The sequence below is a fragment of the Copadichromis virginalis genome, linkage group LG7 (assembly GCF_057382275.1).
Source record: "Copadichromis virginalis isolate Kocher_CV1m ecotype Utaka linkage group LG7, C_Virginalis_male_GT1.1, whole genome shotgun sequence".
NCBI classification, from domain to species: Eukaryota; Metazoa; Chordata; class Actinopteri; order Cichliformes; family Cichlidae; genus Copadichromis; species Copadichromis virginalis.
In genome coordinates, this window is record NC_140624.1 from 17,528,490 (window position 1) to 17,550,981 (window position 22,492).

The 22,492-nt window shown below is 40.9% G+C and overlaps 1 protein-coding gene across 3 annotated transcripts in view; it reads right to left on the reverse strand.

Annotated features, from left to right (window-relative positions):
• Positions 1-5,501: 5,501 nt before the first annotated feature.
• tasor2 (transcription activation suppressor family member 2) overlaps positions 5,502-22,492 on the reverse strand; it is a 33,018-nt gene continuing 16,027 nt past the window's right edge. For all 3 annotated transcript variants that reach the window (XM_085462259.1, XM_085462258.1, XM_085462260.1), the window contains exons 17-22: positions 11,374-16,452; positions 9,318-9,440; positions 9,086-9,239; positions 8,884-8,989; positions 6,475-6,656; positions 5,502-6,271 (exon numbers count right to left, since the gene is read on the reverse strand). In XM_085462259.1, coding sequence (XP_085318385.1) covers positions 6,174-6,271; positions 6,475-6,656; positions 8,884-8,989; positions 9,086-9,239; positions 9,318-9,440; positions 11,374-16,452 — 5,742 coding nt within the window. In that variant the 3' untranslated portion in view covers positions 5,502-6,173. The remainder of the gene's footprint in view (positions 6,272-6,474; positions 6,657-8,883; positions 8,990-9,085; positions 9,240-9,317; positions 9,441-11,373; positions 16,453-22,492) is intronic.

A 22,492-nucleotide genomic window follows, 5' to 3' on the forward strand; every position in this document is an offset into this window, starting at 1 on the left:
GCCCAAGTAAAAAGTAGAATATTTCAAGAAAAATATACCCAGTGTCTGAGAAAAAAATCCAAATTGGCAGGGTGGCTTTTTAAAATTCGTTTTATCAGACTAAAGCTAATTCTAGATGACTCTTAAATTTGGAAAGCTACCGTAAACTTTACCACATGAGTTTGTGTGAGAAATAGAGCGTGGTTTGCCTGCAGGTTTAATTCCCCACACTGGGTGGTGCTGGATTATTAAAAATGATCACCGCCTTGCAGCTGTAGACCTTTATTAACCAGTCGAATTTCACTTCATGTCCATATATTTCCAGACTCGTGTAACAAACTGACAGTCACATCAAAGGAAAGCCAGTGTCAATGTGTCTGGTCACCATGTGCCCACCAGAAAAGCTTCAGTGCACCTCTACAATGATTCTCCTAAGTTACTGGATCCCTTAAGGATCATTCTTGAAAAAAAATCTTTCTTGGTTCTGTGAAAATGGTGCTGTAGTTGGCTGTTTAATCCAAAGTCCCAAATTCTATCATGGGTCTCAAAACTGGTTGTAGATTTGGTGATGGTGAAGCTTATTAGTTGTGGCGAATGCTGGAAATGTCAAATGTGTCTGTGGAGGTTCTCAGTCAATCCAGAAGTCTTGAATGCTGGAAATAAGTCAACTGGACTTCTCTAGCTTCTCAAAGACGTTTCGCCATTTTATTCAAGAAGCTTCTTCTTAACCGTTGGAGAGTCTTCGGTATTTAGCCCTTGACTGTCCTGTCCTGAGAGTCACTTACCTACCTTTGTGAATGGTTATTTGATTGGATTCCAGAAAGTTGATTCTCTTCACCTCGACTTTGTGTTTTCAGAGGGAGAAACGCTTTGTCACTCCTCCAAGGAATGTCTTAAGTCTCAGCTGACTGCAGATTTCCCAAACCTTTTAACATTACATTTGCATAATGACTGAAGCTAGCCCCAGTGATTAATGATGGTTGTGAGGTCAGTTTGATGATCATTCATATGCAAATGGTTATCACCACTGATCAATGGCCTTGAGTACCATTCACAGAGAGTCGGAGAAAGGGTGTAAGATCGTGAAAAATTGTACCTCTGATCTGTTCCTGTAGTCACTCCCTTTTTACATGAATGGCCTGCTTGTCTCCCCACTCAAGACCAGTGTTGCCAGTGTACATCTCAGCCTAGAAAGAGTTGCCACTGATCTATAGGTGTAAAAAGTCCTGGCCTGTTCAGGTAGCTGGTTTGTGTTGTGCCATCTGGTTGTTTGGTTCACTTCACTGTGGCTCTTCACTATGTACACTATATTACTTTGTCTGTTCTGGGGGATCCAATCCTTGACGTGAAGCAACTTTTTTGCCGTAGTACTTTTTGGGGTTTGAATGGCACAGAGACATTGTGTTTAAAGAAAATGTTTCTCATCTGTTCGGATGCTCCTGACATTGGGGATCACTAAAGGTTTTCATTTAAGCAGCAGTTGTCCTTTACTCCTGGATTGCCTGGAGCAAACGACTTCCTTACTTGGGATTTTCTTACCTAGATAGTTGAGCATGCATCTAGACATTGTTTGCTTCATTTCATTGGATAGCTTAAGCTGGGCATACACTGTGCGATTTTTTTCAGTCGCATTATTCAGCTCCTGCTCAGACTGTATGATTGAATTGCAGGGGTTAGAAGTTTGTAGGTCACGATGCATGGTCTCACACTATACGGCCCAATGCTCTGATGTAACCTGAGTGCTCACACTGTGCGTCCATTAAGTGAAGTGATAACATTAAGCTTATAACACAAAATCTGTCTTTTGATCTCCCTCTCTCTCCCTCTCTGTCTTTCACTCACACAGACACACACACACACACCACCATCAACTTTGCTAAATTGCTAATGAAAAACATTGACCAGGCAGCTGCAATTGAGCAGCAATGTCCATCCAAGTGTTTTCACAGTTGTTGTGATTGTTTTAATTTTGTGAAGCCACATCGAAAAGGCTCGGATGAGCTTGCCAAAGTTCTACAAGTTTGGCCTCCATCGCTTGTGTCCAGATCACACACTGCACTGCCATGCTACTCCGTCTTTTTCACTTCCATTTCTGTGTTTGCGCATGCTCAGTGTGAGAGGTTGCGTTGATACCCTCACGAGGGGTGATCAGGATTTAAAACAGGTTTGATTTTCTTGCGACCATACGACTGCTGATCGGGAGTTGGTCGTGAGGTGTTAATCGCTTCTCGTTACCCCATATATACCATACGATGCACAATGCACGATTAAGGTAAAACTCAGGCCGATCCCCAAAACGGTTGCACGACTGAAAAATCATCTCAAAATGGGCCAAAAAATCGCACAGTGTATGCCCAGCTATACACTATGGTCTAGAGGTCTGGTGGAAATGCAGAGTTTTGGGGCAGTAACTAAAGGCTTTAAGTCCCATGGTAGTCAGGCAAGTAGATGGAACAGACAAAAGAGAAGCTGAAGATGAGCTGAGTGTATTGGGGGGAGAGCAATTATGGAGAACATCAGACAAATATGGAAGGTCAAGGTTATAAAAGACTGAAAGTGTGAAAGAGGATCTTGTAGTTTATGCATAGGTGAACTGGACACCACTGGAGCAGTACCAGTGACAGATTAGATAAAACTGTTGCACACTGTATTGCATCAAAAAAGCAGTGTATTACCAAGACAGTATTTCCAGACAGAGTAGAGGTTAAAACCCTAAGACTCTCTACTTTTGTTTATAGAACTGAATAACCTCTTGTATGAGAGGTGAAATGTCTTCAAAAAGCTCCCCTTTTCAACCTCCCAAGACTACATTTATGTAACTTCTGGTTCTGAAAAGTGAAGCAAATGCAGTAGTCCCTTAAACCCAGCTCATTTTTTTAAATAGCCAGCAGAGGGCCTTCTCTGTTTGCAAAAGAAAAAATAAGGGGAAGAATACTTCTGGGGATAAAGAAGACTACAGGAAACCAGCTCTGGGACTTGTTACTGTGAACACCTTCCTGTTGTGTTTATGGCCTGGTTAATCGCTTGTCAATCCCAAATGTTCTGTACCAATAGAAATCATTTGAAAACTGGCTATAAGTTCTGCAAGACTGAATAATGTTAATTGTTGACAGGCCACTGTTCTCCTTAATTATGCTTTAGGGAGCTTGGCTTCTCATAACAACATTAAAGCACAAAATTCAACTGCTCAATAACTGACCTAAGAGCATGCAATCATCTGGTTACAACATAACTTTGAAAAATAATATTCTCTCATTGAGTAGCAGCAGTAAAAAAATAACCTCTTACACACTGTGTAAAGTTATCTTTTGAAAAGTTTTTGGTCTAAGACACTATGAGGGATATGAAGGGAGACCAACTTTCCAGAACTTTAATACATTCTGTTTCGCATCTATAATTGTGAGTCCTTTCACTGCATATGATCATGCTGTTATCATTATATAATTATATTTACTCTTGCGCATTGTGTTTTCCTACAAAAAGGTGATCCAGACAGGTCAGGCTTCCCAGTTTCCACCCTGCTGGGAGACCTGTTGAATAGTAGTGAATTGGGGAGGGTCTGCCATGCCAATACCATGCACCTGGTTTCATCATAGGACAAAGCACCATTTGCCTTTTAACAGCTGGGAAAGGCTGGAGAGAACAGAGAAAATGGGTGGATTGTTTTGATGTATTTCAGGCTGGAACAGGCTCCAGTGCCTGTGGAACTCCACCTGGATAAGCAGCCAAGCAAATTAATCATATTTCAACAAATTTGATGTTGTTGCTTCACCAAATGTGCAGTCTTTGATTGATCTGTTCAACATCCGCTTAATTCAACAATTTGAAACCTGAGGTTTCAAATTGTTGAAACCACTCAACCTCAACCGTCACTACTGTCTGTTTTAAGACCCTTCCCTTAGGTTTGGCCCTCTCTCAGTTTAACAGTCATACCTCCATCCATGTACTCTTACATTTCCAAATCAAGAACATATTAATAAACCCAAACCTTCCAGTTTTCTCTCATGTCAGTTTTAATTTTTGGGAACAAGGCTGAACAGAAAACAAGGCAGTAGAAAATCCACAATAGAAGAAATTGCACTATGTATGGAACAGTTTGAAATGATAAGGTGGAGATGGGAAACCAACATTTTAAAGCAATTCGTTCAATGGTTGATTTTCATTAGAAAACTAAATATTTTTTATTCATGTTTAGTACAGACAGTGCATTTGCTCATTTGAGATGACTCTGTTTACAGGAAAATAGAGGCCAAACTCTTCCTCAACATGAGCACAGTGCCGAGGGTCTTATTGCTGTGGGAAACACAATGTAGCGTAGGTACCGTATTTTCACGACCATAAGGCGCACTTAAAAGTCTTAGATTTTCTTCAAAAAGTGTGGCGCGCCCTATAGCGCAGTGCGCCCTGTGTGTTGTAAGGAGGACGTAGTAGAGAACACCATGAGAACGCTAAAGGGTGAAGTGTGTGCGTTGACTTTATTGCACATACCTGTATAAAAGAACAGGTATGTGCGTTATGCAGGACATCGTTGTTTTAACAACCCTGAAAATGGCAAAGAGACACGCTTACGAAGCACAGTTTAAACTGAAGGCCATCAGCTACGCGGAGGAACATGGAAATCGAGCAGCGGCGAGAGAATTTAAGATTAATGAATCGATGGTTCGCAAGTGGAGGAAGCTGGAAAACAAGCTCCGGCAGGTCAAGAAGACGCAGCTGAGTTTCCGCGGACATAAGGCGATCATCGAGCAAAGAACGAGCGGGAGAAGCGTTTCGACGGTCACCATTCGGCTAAAAGCAGTTTCACTTTCACTTTTTATGAAACGGTGCCATTTTTCCATCCGGACCAGGACTACGGTAGCGCAGCAACTTCCAGCGGATTATAAGGAAAAGCTGGCCATCTTCCGCTCCTACTGCAGCAAACACATCGGCGACAAACACATCCAGCGATGGATGACCGATGGAGACCACAATTTAACCAAGAGTGGAAACCAGCGCCGGGCGAGTTACGCCACAATTTGCCAATGGATTGTAGATGCTTGGGCTAACATGTCTGCTGGCACTGTTGTTCGAGCTTTCGCAAAAGCCGGCATCATTTCCGAGGAGCCACACGGCACGGAAAGTGACTCTGACAGTGAAGAAAGTGAACCTGGCATGTTTGATGAAGATTTAGCGCAGCTGTTCAATTCAGACACAGAGGATGAGGACTTCGATGGGTTTGATTGATGATAAAAATGTGAGTACCAAACTTTGTTTTGCTCCTGCTTTATTTTTAAATACGCACACTTGTATGCTTGTGTGTTGTTGATGATGACGATTACTGGTAATAAAAATGTGAGTAAGGTACCGAACTCAGGTTTGCTCCCGCTTTATTTTTAAATACGCATACGGTACTTGTATGCGCCCTATGATCCAGTGCGCCTTATGTGTGTGTTAAATACAGTAATGGCACACATAACTGAGACTGCGCCTTTTAGCACAGTGCGTCTTATGGTCGTGAAAATACGGTACTCAGGACCATCAACTATGTTAGTTGATTTGTGGATGAAATCTCTTTATTTTCAGTCAGTTTGCTGTACAGAATACAACCAAAACTAAAGATAATTTACTTAGCATTAACTAATAACATTAAACTGCTGTACATGTGTATACTATAAATATATAACATAGCACTTGAAAACAGCCTAATTTAGCTTCATCTGAAGCCCCAGAGCATAACAACAGCTGGTCAACTTTTTTGCCTGAAGCCATCAACAAACTGTTATACTCCCAACAAACAAACACTATGCTGATTGTGCTGCAAATGTATAAGGCCAGAAGTGTGAGGAAAAAGATAAAATAGTCACAATGTAAAACTCACTTGTTAACCAGGTTTACAATACACTTTACAATAAAAATATGATACAAAATCAACACACAGCACAGCTGCTGGTATACTGGCACTACTGCCACCTCTATCCATAAACTGAATGAGAACTAGGTTTACATTTGAACAATGTGGGAAAAAAATAATCAATAATTATTGTTGCATACAAAAACAAAGAAGAAAAAAACTGGTGGGACTGAAGAATAACAATGTAATACACGTAAAATAGCAATTACTGGTGTATTACTGGGTTCTCTTCACATTGAGTGAGTTTATGAGTACATCCTTTAATGGGCAAAACATCAGTTCGTCCAGCTAACTTTTTTTTAGGTCACACTGTAAACATTTCACTTAAAGGCTTTGTTAAGAAAGACTCCGTAGTCATTGCCAAGATCCCATTACTCTCAAAGGCGCCGTCTGTTGCTGTATCTGTAAAAAGAGAACACTACGTTATTCCTTTACAAATGGACTTCTGTCCATTTAACCTGGACATTTTTTGAGGCCATTTTAGCATCTTAATGAATACTATATTTATAAAATCCTCTGGAATACAACTTCAAAACAAGCATATAATGCAACAGCACTCGGTGAATGTCACAGTGAACATAAGTATTAGTATATTCATGTCTCACCAGTTATAAAAACAAGGAAGCGAGATGATATTTTCTGAACCTGCTGGCGGACCAAACATGTGAGATAATCAGGCTGATCTTTTGACATCTGGTCACAGTCATGGTAAGGCAAAACCTCCAGGATTCCAGCCTCCTGGCCCCAGTACAGAAAGTGTTTCTTTTCCTTTGACTCTGCACTCAACCTGGATTTGAGAGGAACAAATTTGATGTTCAGGAAGTTAAGACTCCAAATGAAAACAGATGTTGCAAATGGCTGAGGAAAAAAAAAATACAAATGAGCAAATTCTGTCTGATGAAATATGGTCTCAGTTTCCTTGTATTTAAAAATAAATAAATAAATTGAAAAGCACAGTTTCATTCTGCATCCCAACCAAATATGTTGTTGGCCCTTTGCATGCCATCAAAACAACTGGCATGGCTCACGACTGTAGCGCTCTGTGGAATATAGTAAGCTCAGTAACTCATAAACTTGAACTGTTACTGGCTGTGGCAAACTAGTGCATCTAAGTCCACCAAGGATGGTCCCAAGCCTGGGTGCAAAAAAAGGAGGGTAGTCGCCTGCTGAAGCGACCACAACCAGGCGACTGGAGAAATGAGGCATGAAACCATATGGATCCAAACCGATCAATGTCACACGTTGAAGCTACTGCATCCAGGGGAGCCGATGCACCAGCATTGGGGACCCAGGATGCTGGCGAGAAATGGACTACTGGCCAAGGTAACATTAGAATTTCACAGATCAAGTGACAATCAACACCAGCGTATTGAACATCTAGATGAGACAAAACATTGACCAGACAGAGATCATCGAGGCTAATGGGAACCACAAAGAGGCCGCTAGGAAGGCTCAAACCACCAAATACTGCAGAGAGTAAGGCAAGTCCTGAGGAGTCAGCTGAATGGGATGAACAAGAGCCAGGCAATTAACACCTATGCCCTGCCGGTGATCAAATACCCTGCGGGGATAATAAGCTGGCAAAAGGAGGCAATAGAAGTCACTGGAATCAATACAAGAAAGCTCCTTACCATGAATTGAGAGTTGCACAATGAGACTATACACTAAGTGAAAGGAAGGAGGCCAAGGGCTAGAGAGTGTCAGAACCACTGTCCAGGATGAGACGACAAACATCCATGAGTACATCAGGAAGATAGCCACAAGTAATCGTGTGCTTGTTGAATACCTCAGGCAGCACAAACCTGAGAAAGAAGAGGAGCCAGGAGAAGAACCATAATGGAAGGACAGGCCCCTGCATGTATGTATTAACAGCAGATAGAAGTAACAGCACAGAGTAACTAATCGTGGCAGCACTGGAACAAGCTCATAGAGATCCATAGAGGTTGGTGTCTACCACACCAGGTAAAACCCCATGTGCAAGCTGTATAAAGACTCCCTTCAGAAAATCCAGCACATAACAGCAAGGTGCAAGATGCTAGCAGTTAGGGCATACATGGGACCAAGTGGTCGGCATAGTATACAGGAATATCTGTGCCAAGTATCAAAAAGGTCAAAGTGGAACATGCCCCCTAGGGTGGTTGAGATTGACCTAGTTAAGAGCCTGTTTGACTTCCAGTCTTTTTTAAGTTGCATTGTGTTGAGTTTGTGAAACATATTTACTGCACAGTTTAAAGCAGTTCTTAATTTTCCTGAATATTGAGGGGGGTTTTTTGGTGGTTACACCTTAATGTTGTACCAAAAAGTTGATTCTGTTTATCTGGACACAGTGTTTTTATTTATCCAAGTGACTTCTTCTGTCTCAGGTGATTGCAGGTTTTCCCAACCTTATGAACAGTACTTTGCATAATGACTGAAACTAGCCCACTGACTGAAAAATGGGTTGTGAGGTCAGTTTATTGATCATTTTGCCCTGCTGGATGATCAAAGCCCATTGACCAATGATCAAAGACCATTGTAGTAGACCTCCTGCTATTTTAGTTGCGGACCCCTGATGTAGAAGGTGAACACAACAGTGGTCCCAGTAATAATTCGAGAACTCAGTGCATTGACCCCCAAGCTGGGGAAGTTGCTCCAGCAGATTCCAGGAACAACACCCAGGATCTCTGTCCAGAAGAGTACAGTCCTAGGAATAGCAAAGATACTGTGCAGAACCCTCAAGCACCCAGGTCTCTGGTAGAGTCCGTAATTCTATTAGTTCACTGGTTTGTGTTATATTACTAGTACTACTTCTATGTGCCCATTTTTGTTTGTTCTCATGTTTCTTCATTAATTTCATGTTTTATGCCATTTTGTGGTGCATTATTGCATTTTATCTTTTTTTAGAAGGACTATATAAATAAATAATATCTTAAATTTTAAACAAAGAGTGAAAAAGAAAGAAATTCATCTTGTGCAACTGAGATATACCAAACTGGAAAGTTTTATTTAGTTATTCTTTGTGGGCTGGTCCTTACCTTGCATTTTCCTTTAATCGACGGCTGTCTCTGTAATGCAACATCCATTTCCATTTTCCCATTTTGCTTAGCTCTAGCAAGATTTCAGACACCTTTTTCATGTTACCTACAAATTCATTCAAGGTTCAAGCAATTAGTTAAATTAATAATAATGAAAATACTCCAAACACAGAAAACTAGTGCCCAATAAAAGTGCACATACAAAGGCTGAGAGCATCCAGCGCTGTTCTGTCAAACATTATAAAACCACCCTGCATGAAGAGTTCCTGATGTGTGAGATTCAAAACATCATCTGGTTCATCAATTCCAGCAAACTGCACATGCCGTGACTTCTTCAGCTCAAGCAAGTGTGGGACCTGAAAAGCAGAAAGTTGAGTCTTTAATAACTTTTATTTAAGTTTTGTTGTGATTTTTTACACCAATAGAACCATTACCTCACAAATATGCTCAGCAATGTCTTCATTCTTGAGGATGATGATCAAAGATGAAGAACAATCATCACCAGGGAAGAATTCAGATGGCTGTACAGGAGTGTGGCCCTCTGCCTCTAACTGTGCCTATTGAAATAAAATTATTACTCAGTGAGAAGTTATAAAATATATGGCAAGTTTATATTTTATATGTACAAGGGTTATGAAAAACAGCTTAGATCCTTTACTGTCACACCTCAATAATGGCTACTATAAGCACAAGCTTGTGAGAAATAAACAACAATTCATTTTAAGTTGTATAGATATTTTGTTACATTTGAATCTGACCCTTACCTTATGCACTAGAACCACCAGAGGGTTCATTTTGAACCATTTGGCATTTTAAAATCATGTAACTCAGTTACAAACCCCACAATCTCTTATTTCATTACTTTTTCTAAATTGACTTATTCCTCATATAATAAATTTGGGGATTTAAAGAAAAAAAATTACCACCATTCATACCTGGAACCATCAATAGTTATTTACCCAATCAACACAATGTTGATGTTCAAAGAAAACAATGTAATATGCTGCAGTCAACAATCACTGTATGGAGGGTACATACTTTTTGATATGAAGGCATGCGTTTCATAAATCAGAGACAGCTACATGAGATGGCTAGATGAGTACTATATGAGTACTATGGGGAGTACTATGGGGACTATAGTTAGATTAAAGACAAGGTAGGGTAAAACAGTGATGAGATATTAGGCAGAGTGGAGCAGAGTGCATGCATAATGAATGTTTGAGAGGCCGGCAGTTTGATGTTGGTGCAATGGGGAAAACCTTAGCTGAACTGAGTCCAGAGTCTGTGAAAACAAATCCTAGCAAATAAAGAGCAAAATCCAAATTGGATGGGTTTCAGTCCAGAATAGGTAAGGGGCTGTATACTGGGGTGGATCAGTGTAGATGCTGAATGAGAGAGAGGAAGATACGGTGAAGAGAAGATATCTGCCTCCGGTCACTATGTTTATTCCCTGATAGGTTGGTGAGTGGTTACAGCTGTTGCTAGGCTAAATTTCTTGCAAAAGACATACAGTGCTACACCAGAAACTCTCAAACTCTTGTGACTGATTTGGCTGTTAGCAGAATGCCAAAGTTGCCTGAAGTCTTCACGGAAGATGTTGACTTGTCAGCAAACATTTGCTAACTAACCACTGAGAAGTACTAAAACTTGAAAAAGTCTGACACAAACAGGAAACCTTAATGCTAAAACCCAAGACATTTCAAAAGGCCCAACTTTTACTTTGAAGGCAACCTGTTTCTGTTGTCTGTTTGCTTCACACTTCACAGTTTCACAACCGTTTAGCAAGTTCCACACATACCACAGGCAACCTGCTACACCAGAAGCATTTGCAAGTGGTTTTGGTTCAGATGTCTTGATGCATGCTCAATCATCCAGGTAAGTAAATCCCACTGGGGTTTAGCAATCAATTTCAGAGCAACAGCCAGCAACCACTTAAAACCAGTCAGGGAATAGTCACCCCCCCGTGACAGGGCTTTATAAGTCATCCCCCAAGTGGTCTGTAAGCCTCTGTGACCGACGTCTTAATGGGTTCTAAAATATGTTTGACCATTATAATCTGTAATGAATGACTCCAAATTATTTCCAATACTAATAAAATATATTTACAAAAAAAGTTCTGTAAGAGAGGATTTCTTTGCCATTGCTGCTACTGTTCCAAGCCAGGTTCAAAACAATCCTTTTGGTGGTTCTGTTTAGTTTAAATGGGTTAGGGTGGTATTCAGCCATAGTCTGAAGGAAATATGTGAAAAACACTGAACATACTAATGGAAATCATATAAACTGATTATACTGAGGGAGTAGGCCCAGTACTTTACACCAACATCTGTCTTGACTATTGTATTCAATATCTATTTCTGACCAATGACTAACTTTTTTCTTGTACCTTTCATATACAAGCATCTTGTGTAATTGAATTTGATCAGACATGTCTGAGATATAGCTTATAAACATTATATGGCTGAGAACACTATTTTAAAAAAAGTGTTTTACCTTGGTTTGTTCAAAGAAGACATCTTCTGACGTTGCTAGCATGTAGAACCTATACTTTGTTCTACAGGACTTCTTCACAACTGAATTTAGATTAGTCCGGAACGTTTTATCCATTTCTTTCTTCATTTGTTCACAGAAGTCAAAATGGTTACTTGGTTCAGTCTTAGTGCAACTCCTTCGGAAGTGTTTGGCTTTAGCTGAGACTTTTTTGAAAGCACAAACATCTTGCATTTTTGCTTCATACAGTCTGGCACATTCCACAGTCACATCAGAAACCCAGTCATGTTCCACAGTGTTATCTTTGCCTTCAGAAAGTTCTCCAGGACAAATCATCTTTTCTTCATTTTTGTCAGTTGCATCCTTCCTGTTGGACAGGTCTACCTTAATTTTTTGTCCAATAAGAGAGGTTCCCAAGTGATCCAGTGAATCCTCTTGCTCGTCTAGATTAGAGAAGTTGATAGTCAAAGGACTAGTGCAAGACAGCCTTATTTTGTCATGACTGTCTTCTTGGTGGGTGGGTCTCCTCTCACTCTTTTTCAAAGCCTGTTTCATTTGCTCTGAGAAAATGAGGGATTCTTGTTCAACTGACGCCTGAGTGAGATCATCTTGAATGCACCTCCGAGAAACTTGTTCCAGAAACGAATAAGATCTCTTCTGACTATTGTTATAGACTGTGCATACAAGTGAGCTTTGAGGCCCCAAGACCAGACTTTTATCTATGTTGTCGCTATTTATTTGATCTATAAATGAAGCTGCTGCACTGGAGGGGTCTTTGAGATCCATCTCAATATTTTTTCTAACAGTTTGCTCAACTTTCTGAGCTAAACCATTTGTTAAGAAACCTTGAATTTCATCAACACGTTTTGAGGAACTTTTTGCAGATTCAAAAGACTCCATAGGTGGTGGCAATGACAGATTCATGTCGAATTTTGAAATATCCTTTCTCTGGTACTGATATGAGGGAAATGAATTTGATCTACTATTACCAACAACTGGAAGCCAAGTAGTTTTGAAGGAAAGTTGACTGGCATCCTGGTTATCATTTAGTCTTTCAGAACATCCTTTAGATTTTGCATTTGTCCTCTTTTCTGAGAGCACAGATGTTGGCTTGCTATATTCCAGTCTAGGGGTTTTAGGTGGGTTGTTTTTGAGAGAATTTTCAATTTGTGTATCTACTAAGAAGTAATCTGCTTGACATTCATCATTCTTCGATGGTTTGACAGCCAAGACAGGACAATGATTGTATGCACGGGATTCCTGATTTACATTCGACTGCAGTGTTGGTTTAGGTCTCTCTTGGTCTAAACTTGGTTTAATGACTTGGAACAACTCGGATGGACAATTTCTGGGGAACTGGCCATCCTGCCCTATCAAGGTTTCTTGTATACCGACTCTTTCAAAATATTCCTGAGGAACCGAGTCAGTTTTCTTTATATTCAACTTGACACCAAGCACTTCTTCCAATTTACTTTTAAAAGGTGATACAAGTAAGTTATCTGATGATTCTATGTGCAGATCCTGTGAGGTAGAAGATGACACAAGAGCTGACTTTTCATTGCCTATTTTCTTATCCTTAAAGTCAACTGTAGGTTGGTCAAAGGCTAAAGAACTTGGGGTACATTTGCTACTAGGTTCAGGGGATTGAGCAACAGACTCTTTCATTTTAGGTGTTTCGATCTGACAGGACTTGTCAATGTGGTTTGATTTGGACAGGAACTTGTCTATACTTTGTAGAACTCTTAGAGTCCTTGCTTCAAGATCAGGATGGAGAATCTGGTGAAGGCTGGAATCAGTCTTAACAATGGAACTGTGACAAAGTTTTTCCTCACAAGGCAGCTCACCATTTACAGGTGCTGAGCTTGTGTTGAGGCATTCACGATTCAAGTTTTTGCCAGTTATACTACTACTTAATGCAGAATTGCTTTTGCCTGGGCTAGAACAAGATGGGTACCCATATGGTTTTTCATCTATAGTTGGAGTAGGGCATCGGTCATCTGACTCCATACCAAAGTCTACTGGCCCGTAACTTTCATTTATATCAAGAAGTAACATTTTGCAAGGTTCTTCTTTTTGACTACATGCTTGAGATGTACTACATATCTCACTGGTCAGTGCAGCTTTAGAGTAGCTAGAGTCACTGATGAATGGAATTTCTTCCTGGCCTTGTACCACTTCTCCAGACTTGCCTTGGGGGTGTGAGCCATGTAGATGTACACTAATCTTTTCTGAGGAATCTATTCCAATAAGAGGAATTTCAACACCACTGCAATTTTTATCCAATCTCTCATTTGTTTTGCACTCTGCTCTGAGATCCATTTCTTTAGTGAATGTAACTTGTGCCTCAAATATTTTTGGAACTTCAGACAGAAGTGACTGAGGCTGGCATTGAAATTGTTCTTTGCCAGTTGCATTATCAACTTTCGCCAGTACTGCATCCTTTCCTGAGGCATCCATTCCAATACAAGGAATTTCATCCTCAGTGCAACGTTTGTCCAGTCTATCATTTTTTTTGTCTCTTCCAACATCTGTTTTTTCTGCAAATGCCATGTTTGCCTCACACATTTTTGGAATCTTCCACCGGAGTTGGCGTTGAAATGTTGCTGTGTTATCCTTTACCTGTACTATAAGTTCTTCTGATCTATCTAGTCCAATAAAAGGAATTTCAACCCCAGTGCAACTTTTGGTCAATCCCTCATTTGTTCTGAGGTCTGTTTCCTTAGTAGATGCCACTTGTGCCTCACATATTTTTCGAACCTCACAAGGAGGTGAATGAACCTCGTGTTGAAATTGTTGTTTGAGATCCTTAACTTCCTCTGTTGACACAGTTTCCTGATCTTCATGATCATTGTTACTTTGACCAAATGTGTTTTTGTGAATTGCACTGTCATCCTTTACTTGTACTGTTACCCTTTCTGAAGGGTCTCTTCCAGTAAAAGGAATATCAATAGCAATGGAACTTTTGTCTAGTTCCTCATTTGTTTCATTAGTCCTAAAATCTGCTTCTTCAGTAAATGCCACTTGTGCCTCACATAATTTTGGAGACTCACATTTGGGTAAATGAGGCTGGTGCTGAAACTGCTCTTTGTCATTCTTTACTACGTCCTCTGTTGACATCGTTTCCTGGTCTTCACAATCCCTGTTACTTTGACCAAATGTTATTTTGCTTATTGCACTGTCATCATTAACCTGTACTCCAACCTTTTCTGACGCATGTATTCCAATAAAATAATTTTTAATTCCAGTGCAACCTTTACCCAATCCCTCATTTTCTTTGTTTGTTATGAATTCTTCTTCTCTGAGGCTTTCTTCCTTAGTAAATGCCACTTCTGTCTCACATCGTTTTGGAAACTTACACTGGGGTGAATGAGGCTGGGGTTCAAATGTTTTTTGTAAGTTGTCATCCACTGGCCCTACCTTTTCTAAATGATCTATTTCAGTAAAAGGACTTTCATCTGAGATGCAGCTTTTGTTCCATCCCTCATTTGTTTCATCTGTCCTGAAATCTGTTTCTTCAGTAAATGCCACTTTTACCTCACTTGCGTTTGGAACCTCACACAGAGGTGAATGAACCTGGTGTTGAAATTGCTCTTCCTCATCCTTTACCTCTTCCTCTGTTGACTTAGTTTTCTGATCTTCATGATCATTGTTACTTTGACCAAATGTGTTTTTGTGACTTGCACTGTCATCCTTTACCAGTACTATAACCTTTTCTGAAGGGTTCATTCCAGTAAAAGGACTTTCAAATGCAATGCAACCTTTGTTCAGACCCTCATTTGTTTTATTAGTCCTGAAATCTGCTTCTTCAGTAAATGCCACTTGTCCATCAGATGCTTTTGGAGCCTCACACAGCGGTGAATGAACCTGGCACTGAAATTGCTCTTTGTCATCCTTTACCTCTTCCTCTGTTGACTTAATTTTCTGATCTTCTTGATCATTATTACTTTGAACATTGTTGCAGTCTGTTATTTCTTTGTTTTGGCTCTCCATTTCAAAACTGTCTTTTACCAGAGGCATAGGCGAGCTTCCATCAGATACAAGTAATACTGCTGATTGAAATGCCTCATCTCTCAAATAATTTTTTTGGGGGGAGATTTTCTTAGTTGCAGGCTTCCTGTATTTGGATTTAATTCCCAAAGGAGTGTGAGAATTATTTTCTGAAATGAAATAGCCATCTGCCAGTGCAATACCATCTGCACAAAGCATCGGAGGTAAGCCATGGCAGACATTGTTGGTGTTGCTTACTACTGGTGGTTGCTCGTTCATTTCTGCTTGATGATTACTGCGTGTAATGTAGTTGTTGTTTACCAAGTCTGGACCATTACACATTACAGGTAATGGCTGATCAGTCAAATCCTTTCCAGCAGACATGCAGTTTTCTTTCTCATATAGTCCATTTTCTTTAGAGTGACCATATTCTTTCATCACTTTAGCCTTATGCTTTAGGTCACAGGCCAGAAACCCTTTAAAATGTCCGCGATGTTCTTGTGAGACTCCTTTATGCTCCTCCTTTGATAATAGCTTCTCACTTTCTACACAATTTCCATTGCAGGCAATAATATCTGATTTCTTTCCAGAATCATCACCTGCATGACTAACCTTTTGAGATGGCTCTGCATTACCTTCTTGGCTTGGGTGTTCCTTCCTTTCACACATTGCCAGTTTTTTCAATTTGTTTTTTTCATGCTCATCTGTCTGAACCACACCTTCTACTTCCATATTGAGGTCTCCTTTTTCAGGTTTCACAAATGAAAAGGAATCCATTGCACCTTGTTTCACCAAGTCCATCTCTTTAGCTCCTAGATTTTTAGTGCTCTCTTGCATATTTTTCCCCTCTTCACCGCATCCAAGTAACACTTGACCAATTCCAAATTGTGCCACAGCAGTGGTGACCTTGACAGATGCACTTTGTGCCACTTTTTGAAGAGGAATGGCTATTCCATCACCTCTAATAGATGGAAAATCAATCTTCTCCAGGCAGATAGTTTTACTGTGAGGACTGGTCTGCTTAGCTTCATGAGGCTTTATGAAATTTTTCACGTCAGTCACAATCGTTTTGGAATGAACCATGTTTTCAGAAGGCTGAAAAAGAAAGAGTTAACAGAAAATATAAACAAATCACACTAAAATATCAATTTAATTCATGCAATATGTTAATTGAACATTTCAGACTGAGTGGTTTGTATTTAATGTCAAAACATTTTATACAAAACAGCAGATAGGGCTGGGCCATATTATACCGTTCACGGTAATACCAGTATAATGTTAGGCAACGATAGGAAAATGAAATATCGCGATAGAATATGAGTACAACGCGCATAGGCAGTGCCTTTGTTTTCATACGCACATGGCCGATTGTTGAGTGAAACAGATGAACCAGAATTGGTTTGTAAAAATGGTGCAACTTCAGCGATGTGGAACTGGTTTGATGTTTGTCCGTCAGATACACGACAAAGCACATTTTTTTGCAGAACATGCAAGCGGCCGTCGTTATTGTCGTATTTGTCGGACTAAGATGCTCTTAAATCTGGGAGTAATCTGGGTCCTAAACTCCGTATGCTTCAGGTCAAACGAACACTGCAGCATCACTGAGAGTTAAAAACTGTCTAAATTCTTTCATCTTTAATAAAACGATCAGCATTGCTGCTATACCAGGTGTAACTATGAAGTTTAACTTCCAGGCATCCATGAAAACAAAATTTATTACATTTAACCAGAGGCGGAGCCAGACATTTGAAACACCTGGGGCTTAGCCCAAAAGGGTAGTATGCATGTGGGATTTTTTTTACTTTTTTTTGGGGGGGGGGGGGGGGGTAGAAATGACTGAAAGATTAATAGGCTCTGTTTTGAGTTTTGTTCAAAGAAAGAATGACTTCATATAGGGAAAAATATATATCACATGTGCAGGACACCTTAAACTAGTTTTTTAATTAAGCAGCAAGGCAGAACAAGGTCAGGGCTGTATCAAGACACGAGGACTAAACCCCAATTCAACCAGACCCAGAACTGATCCAGAATTAAAACAGGACTACAACAGTTCAAAATCAGGACTACTTGGGATTTAACCAAGACAGAACCACAATCAGAACTAGATGAAAGTAGCACTAAAAATCATCATATACAGTGGGGCAAAAAAGTATTTAGTCAGCCACCGATTGTGCAAGTTCCCCCACTTAAAATGATGACAGAGGTCAGTAATTTGCACTAGAGGTACACTTCAACTGTGAGAGACAGAATATGAAAAAAAAAATCCATGAATTCACATGGTAGGATTTGTAAAGAATTTATTCGTAAATCAGGGTGGAAAATAAGTATTTGGTCACCTCAAACAAGGAAAATCTCTGGCTCTCACAGACCTGTAACGTCTTCTGTAAGAAGCTTTTCTGTCCCCCACTCGTTACCTGTATGAATGGCACCTGTTTGAACTCATCATCTGTATAAAAGACACCTGTCCACAGCCTCAAACAGTCAGACTCCAAACTCCGCCATGGCCAAGACCAAAGAGCTTTCGAAGGACACCAGGAAAAGTATTGTAGACCTGCACCAGACTGGGAAGAGTGAATCTACAATAGGCAAGCAGCTTGGTGTGAAAAAAATCAACTGTGGGAGCAATCATCAGAAAATGGAAGACATACAAGACCACTGATAATCTCCCTCGATCTGGGGCTCCACGCAAGATCTCATCCCGTGGGGTCAAAATGATCATGAGAACGGTGAACAAAGATCCCAGAACCACACGGGGGGACCTGGTGAATGACCTGCAGAGAGCTAGGACCAAAGTAACAAAGGTCACCATCAGTAACACACTACAACGGCAGGGAATCAAATCCCGCAGTGCCAGACGTGTTCCGCTGCTGAAGCCAGTGCATGTCCAGGCCCGTCTGAAGTTTGCCAGAGAGCACATGGATGATACAGCAGAGGATTGGGAGAATGTCATGTGGTCAGATGAAACCAAAGTAGAACTTTTTGGTATAAACTCAACTCGTCGTGTTTGGAGGAAGAAGAATACTGAGTTGCATCCCAAGAACACCATACCTACTGTGAAGCATGGGGGTGGAAACATCATGCTATGGGGCTGTTTTTCTGCCAAGGGGACAGGACGACTGATCCGTGTTAAGGACAGAATGAATGGGGCCATGTATCGTGAGATTTTGAGCCAAAACCTCCTTCCATCAGTGAGAACTTTGAAGATGAAACGAGGCTGGGTCTTCCAACATGACAATGATCCAAAACACACCGCCCGGGCAACAAAGGAGTGGCTCTGTAAGAAGCATTTGAAAGTCCTGGAGTGGCCTAGCCAGTCTCCAGACCTCAACCCCATAGAAAATCTGTGGCGGGAGTTGAAAGTCCGTGTTGCTCGGCGACAGCCCCAAAACATCACTGCTCTCGAGAAGATCTGCATGGAGGAATGGGCCAAAATACCAGCTACTGTGTGTGCAAACCTGGTAAAGACCTATAGTAAACGTTTGACCTCTGTTATTGCCAACAAAGGTTATGTTACAAAGTATTGAGTTGTATTTTTGTCATTGACCAAATACTTATTTTCCACCCTGATTTACGAATAAATTCTTTACAAATCCTACCATGTGGATTCATGGATTTTTTATTCACATTCTGTCTCTCACAGTTGAAGTGTACCTCTGGTGCAAATTACTGACCTCTGTCATCATTTTAGGTGGGGGAACTTGCACAATCGGTGGCTGACTAAATACTTTTTTGCCCCACTGTACCTGCACTACACTTGTTTTTTTAATTCTACCAAAGTACACTATTTAGATTGAGAAAAGTTTATATAATTATTTAGCCTTGTTGTGCAAACAAGCCTGCATAACTTAATAAATATAGAATTTGAAAAATAACAAACCTAAAAAGAAACACTAGGTACGAGATACATGAGTACCTATGATACGGTGATACTTTTGGTAAACGACCATTTGACTAACATGTCTGTCTCACCTGCTCTTGTTCCATCTCTTGTCCTGTGGAGGTGGCATGGCACAACACAGAAGAGCCACCTCCACAGGACAAGACTCAGCAGTCCATCTGCATCTTAAGGATAAAGGACACTCTTTCGAGGATGCCAATGTTCACATTTTGGACAGAGAGGACAGATGGTTTGAAAGAGGAGTGAAAGAAGCCATCTATGTCCACTGTGAGCGACCATCTTTGAACAGAGGCGGGGGTTTACGACACCAACTCTCTGCCATCTATAATCCAGTTTTGAGATCCCTTCCCAGACGCCTTAACGCCCACTCACATCCTGGGCCATCTGACCTCAGGAATTCGCATGATAAGATGGGGCCAGGTTTCACAATGAACACACCCGAAACTCTGGCTGATTGGGACCCACACCCAGGAATAGAGCAGCTGCCAGAGAATTCAACATTAATGAATCAATGGTACAGAAGTGGAGGAAGCAAGAAGAATGAGTTTACCGTATTTTCACGACCATAAGGCGCACTTAAAAGTCTTAGATTTTCTTCAAAAAGTACGGCGCGCCCTATAGCGCAGTGCGCCCTGTGTGTTGTAAGGAGGACGTAGTAGAGAACACCATGAGAACGCTAAAGGGTGAAGTGTGGGCGTTGATCGTATATACCGGACAATCGCACATACCTGTATAAAAGGACAGGTATGTGCATTATGTGGAACATCGTTGTTTTAACAACCCTGAAAATGGCAAAGAGACACGCTTATGAAGCACAGTTTAAACTGAAGGCCATCAGCTATGCGGAGGAACATGGAAATCGAGCAGCGGCGAGAGAATTTAAGATTAACGAATAGATGGTTTGCAAATGGAGGAAGCTAGAAAACAAGCTCCGGCAGGTCAAGAAAACGCAGCTGAGTTTCCGCGGACATAAGGCGAGGTGGCCCGAGTTGGAGGAAAGACTCGAGCGGTGGATCATCGAGCAAAGAACGAGCAGGAGAAGCGTTTCGACGGTCACCATTCGGCTAAAAGCAGTTTCACTAGCTGAAGAGATGAACATTGAACATTTCCAAGGAGGTCCGTCTTGGTGCTTTCGTTTTATGAAACGGTGCCATTTTTCCATCCGGACCAGGACTACGGTATCGCAGCAACTTCCAGCAGATTATAAGGAAAAGCTGGCCATCTTCCGCTCCTACTGCAGCAAACACATCGGCGACAAAAACATCCAGCCCAGCCACATCACAAACATGGACGAGGTCCCGCTCACTTTTGACATCCCGGTGAGTCACACTGTGGAGAAGAAGGGGACCAGCACGGTAGCGATACGCACAACGGGGTATGAAAAGTCTTCTTTTACTGTTGTGCTTGGCTGCCATGCTAATGGACAGAAACTGCCGCCTATGGTGATTTTTAAGCGAAAGACTTTGCCTAAAGAGAAGTTTCCAGCAGGAATCATCATTAAGGCAAATGAAAAGGGCTGGATGGATGAGGAAATGATGAAAGAGTGGCTGAGGGAGGTGTATGTAAGGAGACCAGGTGGTTTTTTCCACGCATCACCATCGCTCTTAATCTGTGGCTCTATGCGTGCCCATCTCACAGCCGATGTGAAAAAACTAGTGAAACAAATTAACTGTGAGCTTGCGGTCATTCCGGGAGGCCTGACAAAGGAACTCCAACCGCTGGACATCGGTGTGAACCGCCCGTTCAAAGTAAGGCTGCGAGCGGCCTGGGAGCGATGGATGACCGATGGAGACCACAGTTTCACCAAGAGTGGAAGGCAGCGCCGGGCGAGTTACGCCACAATTTGCCAATGGATTGTAGATGCTTGGGCTAACATGTCTGCTGGCACTGTTGTTCGAGCTTTCGCAAAAGCCGGCATCATTTCCGAGGAGCCGCACGGCACGGAAAGTGACTCTGACAGTGAAGAAAGTGAACTTGGCATGTTTGATGGAGATTTAGCGCAGCTGTTCAATTCAGACACAGAGGATGAGGACTTCGATGGGTTTGATTGATGATAAAAATGTGAGTACCAAACTTTGTTTTGCTCCTGCTTTATTTTTAAATACACACACTTGTATGCTTGTTTGTTGTTGATGATGACGATTGCTGGTAATAAAAATGTGAGTACCAAACTCAGTTTTGCTCCTGCTTTATTTTTAAATATGCACACTTGTATGCTTGTGTGTTGTTGATGATGACGATTACCGGTAATAGAAATGTGAGTAAGGTACCGAACTCAGGTTTGCTCCCGCTTTATTTTTAAATACGCATACAGTACTTGTATGCGCCCTATAATCCAGTGGGCCTTATGTGTGTGTTAAATACAGTAATGGCACACATAACAGACTGTGCCTTTTAGTACAGTGCGTCTTATGGTCGTGAAAATACGGTAATAAAGTTTGATTTATCTGACTGCTTTGTTTCGCTTAATGTGCCTTATAATCCCGTGCACCTTATGGTCCGAAAAATACGTACTGCACACTGCAGTTTAATGTTGCAAAGCACCTCTTTTTAACTTCAGTGGATATTATACATGGTTATGCTCAGGATATGTCAGCCCATTTCTACTGGAAATGCCTTTTGGTTAAACTTTCAGCAAGGAATTTGCATTTGCACTGTTACATTTTTATAAAGCTTTAATGTACATAAAAACCAGCTTCTTGTTTAAGTGAAAATAAATAGAAGGTTGTCTTTTTGCGCTAGTAATGTTGTGGAGTTGTATTTTGTCTCGCATCAATTATATCGTCAGTTATATCGTTATCGCAAATTTTCAAATATATATCGTGATAAATATTTTTGGCCATATCGCCCTGCTCTAACAGCAGATACTGTTAGCCTTTTTCTTTGTTGCTCCAAGGTAAGAGCTGAAATGTCCTTGTTTCGCATCATCCAGGTATTTGAGCTTTATGAGTGTAAAGATATGTGGAAACTTCCCAAGAGACTGAACACAAATACCACTTCATGATCTATACATTTGGTTGTATTTTGAATTCAGCAACATAGGAGGACAAATTTAGACTAAATGATTAGAGTCTTTCCCAGGCCATCCAAAAGACGTAGACAGATTTATGGCTTTTCTCAACAACAATGCGCCATTTGATGACAAATAGCCTCATAACATTTAGGACACAATTTACTGGCACTGGGTATTAATTAAAATTCTAACAATTAGACTAAATGACTAGTAAGCCTGATACT